Source organism: Lipotes vexillifer, unplaced genomic scaffold, assembly GCF_000442215.2.
Source record: "Lipotes vexillifer unplaced genomic scaffold, Lipotes_vexillifer_v1.1 scaffold591, whole genome shotgun sequence".
In the NCBI taxonomy this organism is placed as follows: domain Eukaryota; kingdom Metazoa; phylum Chordata; class Mammalia; order Artiodactyla; family Lipotidae; genus Lipotes; species Lipotes vexillifer.
Genome location: NW_006791954.1, coordinates 3,877,699 through 3,887,127, shown reverse-complemented (window position 1 = coordinate 3,887,127; position 9,429 = coordinate 3,877,699). Strand labels below are relative to the sequence as shown.

Sequence of the window (9,429 nt, the reverse complement as noted above, 5' to 3'; positions counted from 1 at the left end):
CCCCCCCCCCCCATTCTTAACACCCCCTCCCTAGTGCTTAGGACATTGGAGGCACCTGCTGGAGAGTGCAACCAGCCAGTGTACCTCCAGCCTCGGCCCTCCCTGTGCTTTGGGGAGCCAGCCTAGGTGTTTCGTCTCAGCCTCAGAGAGAGCACCCACTGTACCCTGTACCCCTCCTCCAGCTTGTGGCCCTGCAGCAGCAGCTGTGCTCCGTACCTCTCGGCTGCAGCCCACTCTGAGTCACCCCCTCCCACGTCTGGTCTGGAGGACTCAAAGGTGGGTGCTAGTGTTCAAGCCACACTGGTATTCTGGGGAGTCATTGGCCCCTCCAGGCCTCAGTTTCCTCCTCCAGAAATGGAGCTGGACTTGCTCATGGAGTCTTTACCTCAGAGCCATGAGCCCCTTTAAAGGCTAAAATTATATGATGGGACCAGTTGCAAACTCTTGAGAGAATGGACGTGTCTTTTCATCAGAATTTCACAAGGCTCCAGGACCTGGAAGAGACCCAGCGGTTACTTTAAGGAATCTGCCTGCTAAGGGGGCCCTCCTAGGCCCTGCTCCGGGAAGGGCTTAGAGGCCTGTGGTGGAAAGAGGTAAGCTTAGGCCTGGGGTGAGCTTCAGAAAGAAGTGTCGTCTACATGCAAGGCTTCCCAAGAGATAGGCTCCTACAACCTGATTCTTCCTCTGCCCCCGACTCCGCCAAAAGGGAGGCAGTTTCCTACACCTTCAGTGACCTGTGAGAGAACAGCACCATCTCCTGGTCCATGGTGGAAACCTTTTTTGTGCTGCAGGCTCACGAGCCTCAGTAAAGGTCCTTATCTCCTTCCTGTCATCCCTCTACTGCCTGGAGGAAGTGGAGGTGGGCGGCCTTCAATGCCCCTCCTCCTCTGGGAAGAAGGCATCTCATGCTCCAAGTAGCTTAGCCGAGGCCCTTCCAGGCCACAGCTTCCCCACATGGAAAAACAGGCTTAGAGCAGGCCTAAGGATACATTATGCACAGGCTGCTATGGCGGCAACAGGGAAACCAAAAAGCAGTGTCCTCTCAGCTGGGGCTCTGATGCACATGGGTGGTGATGGAGGTTGTCTGGACTATTCCGTCCGGGCCTCCCTGCCTTGGGCTACCCACATCCCCACCTATCCAGACTGGATGAGGACACTGCAGGCAGAGCTGGGGATAGGTCTGCTGCCCCCAGGATCGCTTTAGCCCTGCCTTTCCCACGCCAAGTGCAGATGGAAGCATGTGCCCAGTACACATCCTGAAGACCCCTCATTGGCCTTCGCATTACTGCCCACAAGCAAGAGTTCCTCAGAGACCGGTAGACCGAGAGGTAACCAGGACGGGCACACCAGCCATAGCTGTGCCCAACTTTCCTCCCCCGACTTCTCACCTGAGCTGACACTCCTGTATTTAACTGGCTGACTGACCCCTTCCACCTGGACACCTGTCACTCAAACTGCCACCCACTCAAAATGTTCAGCTCGGCTCTTCCAGGCATTCTCCCCACCACAACTAGTTTCTTCTGATCACCTAAGGCATCTTCTGCCCAGTCCTCCAAAGCTCGAGGCCTGGGGACCAAGCTAGCCTTTTTCCTGAGGCCTCCGTAATGTCTACAAAGTCCTATCTTACTTCATCTTGAATCCATTTTTCCCATTCAGGCCGTCTTAACAGGTGAATCCAACACCTGGCTTCACCTCTTTTCTCATCTGCAAAATGGAGAAGCTAATACCCTACTTTACAATGTTGTGAAAATTATAGAATCAATACAAGTCAGTGTAAAGTGCCTCAGTACTTGGCTCACAGAGCAGATACTTTACTGAAAAATTCATTGGTGGTTACTACTACCAGTTAATAGGCAAAATAAAACCTACTTCTCATTTGTAAAAAGGGATATGAATTAAGTAACTCAAAATTGCTGTGACAAGTTTGTATGTTATGTGCCTTTATTCCAATTTCTGCTGAGAAAGCCTTTTTTCTTTGGGACATCTTTGATGGTTATAAACCAAAAAACAAAACAGGAAACAATCCTTTTAAGGACAGGAAAGAAAAAAAGTTTAGAAATAGAAATTGGGACGCTCAAGACGACAGTTTCAGTACTATCTCAATAAGGCTGTCTAAAGACAGCTTAGGCAGTAGTTAGCAGTTCAAGTCCAGACCATACCTTCTGGACTGGTGGTGGTTCAAATTCCCACCGTCCTGGAGTTCCAAGGGAGTAGACCACAACCTTGAACCTCAGTGCAGTTGAGCAGTGCAAGCATATTATTTTCTGTTGTTTTAAAATAATGTGACAACTCATGTCACAACTGAATACTGGTCCCCAACCAACATTTGAGACCATGTCTGAGGTGCCACTCATGCTCTGCTGAAAAGGGCAGTTTTGAGGCACAGTCTTTGAGGCTTGGGTAGAAGCCATTCCTCTCCTCCCTTCAAAGTAGGCCCCACACCCCATGGACGGAGGGGGCATGAGCCTGACCAGAGGCCAGGAGCCAAGGAAGAAATGAAGCAGGAACCCAGGGAAGGGCCTGTATCTCATTCCTCAGTTCTGGCCCTGTAAACAGTGAAGACCCACCAAGCAGCCAGAAACTGGAAGCAGAGAGGTAGGCATATAAAGCCTTGTTTGTTTATTGAATGAGTGATCTATGTAACTGCTGAGGCCACTATGTACAGAGAAGAAAAGGAGAACTTTATTTCTTGGTCTCTTCCTCCTTGGACAGAGTCTTGATGATTTCCTCCTTCTTGGCCTGGAGCCGCTCCTCACGGCGCTTGCGGGCTTCCTTGGTCTTAGACCTGCGGGCCTCAGCCTGGTCCCTGGGTAATGGAAGAGAGAAGACGGGTGAGCTGCTGGGGACACCAAGAGCTCCTGCCTCAACTAGCCAATAAGTCCCCACATTACCCTGACATTGATGGTAGGTGGTATGTGGGTATGTACAGGACAGAGCAGCATATACCTCTAACACAACAACTGTATTCTGGACAGACTGCATGTAAGTCAAGATTAGACTTCAGCACGTTTTAAATGTCTCAGAACTTGCCCCTGTGACAGACACCAATTCCTAAAGAAACTTACGCCAGAAGCTTCTTGCGAGCCTTGTCTGCCTTCAGCTTGTGGATATGTTCCATGAGAATCCGCTTGTTTTTGAACACATTACCCTTCACTTTCAGGTACAGGCTGTGATACCTGTAGCGTACAAGGATTAGAGGTTCTGGTCAGCAATGGGATCAACACAGAGGTTGGCCTGTGATCTGCTCCTCTATACAAGGCCCCTAAGCATGTAGGGTTCCTTTCCTCTCTTCTTGCTGCAGGGACTTCTTTCCCCCAAACCAGGACTTTTTGTGCAATTTCTAGACAGAAGAGCTCACCTGGCAGATAAACTTAATTCTTGGGCTGTCCTGATGGTGTATGTGAGCAGAACAGGACAGAACGGAAGAACTTTCTTAGAAAATACCAAGACACATGGCTCTCTCCCCAAGGCCAATGAGACAGAGCTTATACCTGTGCAAAGAACAAGCCATCGAAACAGCAATGGGGCTTGGTGGGTCCGAGAGAAGGTACTTACATATGGCGGTCAATCTTCTTAGATTCACGATATCTTCTGAGCAGCCGACGCAGAATTCTCATCCTCCTCATCCAGGTTACCTTCTCGGGCATTCGAGCATTGGCAGTACCTTTTCGCTTACCTACGAGGAAGATGAGTCAGGCTCCCTGCAGTGCATCTGGGTTACTAGAGCCAGCTGACTGGTCACAACGATAGTTACCAATTTCTGAAACACTTTATAACTCTTTGGGTCATGTGCCAAGAGTTGTACCTCACTTTAAGTAGCTTTATTTCCACTTTACAGATGATGATCCCAAGTATTTAATTTCTTTCATTTACTCAATTTTTAAGGAAGTACAAACAAGGCAATTATTCCCCATTCACTCCACAGAATGTGGATATGACAGGGCATGCACCAAGGCAGCATGGTAAGCTGGAAGGGCTTTAAAAAGGTGATGTGACCGTCATCTCCCTAGGTCATCCTAAGCCTAGAAAGTGGTTTTAGGATTTATTGGACATTTCCCAAGTATCCAGTAGAATGGATGGGTAGGGTACGGGTGCTCAACAAATGTGACCTTTTTCTACCAATACCTTCAACTCCAACACCAGTGCCAACTTTCTGATTTGCAGAGAAAAACACACCAAGTATCATGGAGTAGGAAAAGGGCTCAAAATGAGTCAGAATGGGAAAGGTTTCTGAATATATCCTAGTCTAGACTTAATCATTTATCATTCCCTAAGTCTTGGAGAAAAGGGAAGAATGTACTTACCTATGCCCATATGCCTGCCCTTCCGGCGAGCCAAGGTGTTTTTTCGGCATCGAGCCCGGGAATGGACCGTCACAGGCTTCCGGATAATCAGCCCATCTTTGATCAGTTTCCGGATCTGCTGACCTGGGAAACCACAATGCACCTGGTCAGTCAGGTGGGGCCTAGCCCCAAGTACACCAGTCACAACGCAGAGTCCAAACAGGACATGCCAGAGACGCTGCTCACATCCCTGGTTTTCAAAAATGGTGGGAATTGGGGAACTTCTATTTCTTTCTTAAAAAACAAAACATAGCAGCAACAACAAAAAACCTCTACCCTTTTAGATGTTTTACAGCACACTCCAAATATACATATTTGGGGATATGTGATCAAAATAGCATACAAATACGGCCTAGTCCTTCACATCCTGTTTCACCTATTAGCTACCAGTCTAAAATAAGGATTTTTTGAGCACATATTACAATACCACAAACCCAAACAGGTAAAGGATTTCCCTGATATTCACAAAGATTCCTCCTTGACCAAACTCTCACCAGGTTCCTGAAGCTTCTCTTAGGCCCATCTGTACACTTCCTTGTAAATTCCAGTTTTAGTAAAAACTCTGCTTAAGTTAGTTAACCAGAAGCCCCTACCCTTGATATCTGACCACCCAGGCCAGAATCCCCCTTACCCGTTTCCTTAGTAATTTTCTTTTTTTAAAAAGAAACAATTAAAACAATGTGTTAATTTCTGCTGTACAGCACAGTGATTCAGTTATACACATATATACATTCTTTATATATTCTTTTCCATTATAGTTTATCACCCTCTTATTAATTTTCCATCCACGGATCCCCTAAACCATGCTCCTTGGCTATAAATTCCTACTTGCCCATGCTATATTCTGACTTGAGCTCAATCTCTCACCCCAAAGTAAAATCCCATTGGTCCCTGTAACTACTGCAATTATTCTGAATAAAGTCTGCCTTACAATTTTAAACAATGTCATTGAATACTTTTTCCCTGTAACAATATTATGCTGAAGTAATGTGGGCATGTTGATGTTATCTGCAGGACTGACACTCTCTTACTACTTTGAATTATATGCAAACAGGCCTCTAATAAAGTCTGAGGCCCCAGGTCTTTCCAATTCATCATTTCACTGGCCATCTCTACCCGGCCCCAGTCCTTGTACTGTCTCTTCACAAATCATTCTCACAGCTATAAAACAGAACATCCACTCTAGTGATATTTATTAATATAACATCGGGTGGTTCCATTAACTTCCATCCTGTCATTCTGGCAAGTGGCAGGAAGAGAACATCTGGCATTCCATATTTCTGTGACTCCTCCATTTTATAAACCACCCCCCAAACTATGAGCTCTCCTAGGTTTGTTAACAGTCAACACAATCGTGTCAACTTTCATTGCACAAAGGATGAGAAAGGGGTAGGATGAAGAAGGAACTTAGACCCCAAGAACTCACGGGAGTTGGCATTGGCGATTTCATTAGTCTCATTGGGGTCCAACCAGACCTTCTTTTTGCCACAGCGGAGGACACTGGAGGCAAGCCTCTTCTGAAGCCTGAGCATACTGCGACAAACAGAAAACGCTATCAGGTCCTGGAAACCATTCCTGGGCAAGAATGAGCATCCCCAACAAGACCTGCCCTTCAAAGTCTTCTAATGCTGTGAAACATGGGGGGGAGGTGCATGTGTATATGCACTTAGTACTAAAGACAAACATGTCCCCCCAGACTTTTGCCACCCACGACGCAGCCCCAGGTTAACAATCTTCCCTATACCAAGACCTTTGTAAAGCTTTGCCTGTGCGTTCCTGTAGGGGAACAGCCCACCCTGGGATGTCGACAACCTCTAGGTTATGTCTTATTCTGTGTCTCAGTTTTCTCCTCTGGAAAATGAGACTAACGGATACAATTGGAATGAAGATGGGGCTTATGCCCTTTCTGGTACCCAACACTAAAAACAAGTGTTCAACGTGAAGAATCCGAGGCCAGTGGGCCTGATTTGCTAGTTAATCTAGTCCTTTGCTTCTTGGGCTCTTTTTCCCTTTCTTATCCCAGTAATAAAGTCGGAGGCTTGGGGCCTACTCGCGACCTGTCTTACGTCACATGGAAGCAGAGATCGGCTCGGAGCCAAAGATCGGCCCAGTGAGTAAGGGGGCCAACAGCCCAGTCCCCGCCGCCGCCTTTCCTCTGCCCGCGTGGGTCTCCTCAGACACGTGTGGGGAGCGAAGCCCACCTTTCCCCCGTCCTAGAGTTCCGGGAACGCTCCCCCACCCACTCCTCTCAAGGCTGGGAGCTAGTGTGCTCCGGCCTATCCCAAGCTCCGGGAGGCGCCGCTTCAGGGCCGCCTCCACCCCGTCTCTTCCAGCACGGGCTGCGGTACCGAGCCCCGCAGTGCGGCCGCAGCCAGAATCAATCAATATCAGAGACCCGAGAGCCCTTACCTCATGGCTGCGACCGCAGGGGCCAAAGGAAAGAACTTGCTCTCCCCAGGCTCCTCCCATTATCTGTGAAGGGGAGAGCCCACACCCCGCTCCGCTTTCGCCCGTATTCCCCTCTGGTCCTTTAATCTTCCGCCACCCTAAACTTACTTATATATTCTGTTAATACCCGGGATAATATAAGTCTAATATCAGGAATCAGTTTTAAACTTTAAAACATAGAAAATATCTCCCTTCGGTATGGCAAAGTGGTATAGTCCGACTTCCTATTAAGCATGCGCAGCAAGGGTACCTGATCACGTGGGCAGTGGAAGCCGGAAGTCAGCTAGATTGCGCAGGCGGGATAAAGTAGTTTTACTAGAGCGGCCCACTCCTCCCAGGCATACTGGGTTCTGTGGAGGGGTGATTTGTCAGCGGGAAAAAAGTGAAGCAAGAGAGAGTAATAAGGGCAGATATCAGACAAAAGCAACCTTTTATTCACTCTCCCGGTAATTGGCAGCCCCTGGAGTGCAGAATAGATCACCAAAGACAGTAGTGTATGTTTTTCAGCCACTGCGGCTCTAAATCTCTCAGTGCCTCAGTTTTCTCTTGTGTATAGTGTACCTAGTTCTAATATATCCGTCGTCTAGTTGTGAAAATCACATGAGTTAACGTTTGTAACTTGCAAAAGAAGGCATTAAGACAAGCTCCTTGATGGCGGGAACCAGTCTTTGGTTTGGCTCACACTATTCCAGCGGCCATGGAGCTCTGCACGTAGTAAGCACTTGAGAAATAGCGAGTGAGTGAATGAATAGTTGCGAAAGTCTAAAAAAGAAAAATCGAATGACAGGCCCTCTCATAGTTATTTCCTCTTGTTCTGGAGCATCCAAGGCAAAAAACCATGGAGAACATTCCAGGGTCCAAGAAACATTGATCTGAGTTCTGGCTCTAACTCCTTGCTTCGCTCCAGCTGATAATCCTGTATCTATCATCTGAACTTTTCCTGGCTGCTAAATAGAGCTGAGGTCAAAAAGAGGAAGGGAAGGGAATTCCCTGGCGGTCCAATGATTAGGACTCCGTGCTTTCACTGTCAAGGGCCCGGGTTCGATCTCTGCTCGGGGGAACTAAGATCCCACAAGTCGCGCGGTGCGCCCCCACCCCCCAAAATAAAATTAAAAAGAGGAAGGGATGCAAAATTTATGCCACTTCCTCACAACACAAGTAGTGTCATCGCCATTTTACAGCTGAGGTAGCAGAAATGGAAAATCTAGGTCTTTCTGACTACAAAACCCATGCCTTCTTTGTCATGCCAGGCTCTCCTGTGCCCAAGGGGAAGATGGGAGCCCGGCTCAGTATTGGCTCTTGGGGCTGGCCATCACTTGTTGCAAAACCCAGGGTGAAAAGGTGTCAGTGTGTTCCACAGTCTCCCCTCCAGCAGAACATAGCAGGTTGCCGTATTTTTTTTTTACTTTTGGCCGCACTGGCTTAACGGGATTTTAGTTCCCCAGACCAGGGATTGAACCCAGGCCCTAGGCAGTGAAAGGGCGGAGTCCTAACCACTGGACTGCCAGGGAATTCCCAGGTTGGCTTACTTTAGGGTCTTTGAACCTGCACAAATCTTCATTCTACTTCTCATCTCTCCTCTTTGTGGAGCCCTGGAAGGGGTCAAACAAGGACGTAAGTTTTTCCTGTCATGATTGACCCCTGCACAGCACCTTACAGCATCTCCAAACACCCCAGCAATCCATCATTTAATTTAATTTCCCTCTTCTTCCCAGTAAACCCAGGTGACAAAGACACCACAGTACCGGCAAACCCATCTTACAGGAGAGGTGTGCTGATCCGTCCAGGGCCACCACCACAAAGAGCCTGAATCAAGTTGGCACTAAGGTCTCTTGCCAGAATCCCCTACTCTTTTTCTCTCCATAGATCATGGTGGGTGGGGTTCAGGCCTTGGGTATCTGTCCCCAATTCAAGGATGAAGCGGGAGCAATTCTAGGTCAAAAGTCATTAGATCTGGGAGTTTCCTGGTGGCCTACTGGTTAGGATTCAGAGCTTTCACTGCGGAGGCCCGGGTTTGATCCCTGGTCAGGGAACCGTCCTGCATGCCGAACAGCGCGGCCAAAATACAGGGAAAAGGAAAAAAAAAAGAGGTCATAGATCTGATTTTTGCCAGTCTCTCCTGTTTCAACTCCACATTTCTTCCTTTTTCCTTTCTTTTGAGGAACACAGACCTCACCCAGGCCCACCCCTGGCCTTTTGGAAGGGCTTGGGGGATATTAGCACTAGGGCAATAGGACTCCTGAGCCCCTAGGATTTCTTGTTGCTGTCTCTGCTGAGACTCCTTTTGGACACCCTCCCCACCACAGCTTCAGCCCCCAGCCGGCCAGCACCACCATACTGGCGAGGGAGGGGACTTTCCGTTTGGTTCAAGCCGGGACCACAGTGGGGCGAAAGGAGTTAAAGCCGGGTCCCAGGATCGCCAGGGCCGTGAAGTTCCGGTGGCCCAAGCTGGAGTGGAATGGGGAGACCAGCTAGGAAGGGCGGTTTGGGACGGAAGAGGGGGGCGGTGCCAGCCATGCTAATCCGCGCTTCAGTTCCATCCGCGCCTGGCATCCACTGATATACGGCACCCCCCCCACCCCACCCCGCTCTCAGCCCCTTGGCGGGGTTCTAATCTACCCCATAGTGGGCCACCCTC

General features: G+C 48.7%; 1 protein-coding gene across 1 annotated transcript; it reads right to left on the bottom strand.

The window, feature by feature from the left end:
- Window positions 1-2,595: 2,595 nt before the first annotated feature.
- On the bottom strand, window positions 2,596-6,818 carry RPL19 (ribosomal protein L19). Its single transcript, XM_007465151.1, has 6 exons — window positions 6,753-6,818; window positions 5,770-5,876; window positions 4,305-4,427; window positions 3,556-3,676; window positions 3,066-3,176; window positions 2,596-2,806 (listed from the first exon to the last, which is right to left on the bottom strand). The coding sequence occupies exons 1-6, from the start codon at window positions 6,755-6,757 to the stop codon at window positions 2,683-2,685; spliced, it is 591 nt and encodes a 196-aa protein (XP_007465213.1). The 5' UTR covers window positions 6,758-6,818; the 3' UTR covers window positions 2,596-2,682.
- Between the last annotated feature and the right edge of the window lie 2,611 nt (window positions 6,819-9,429).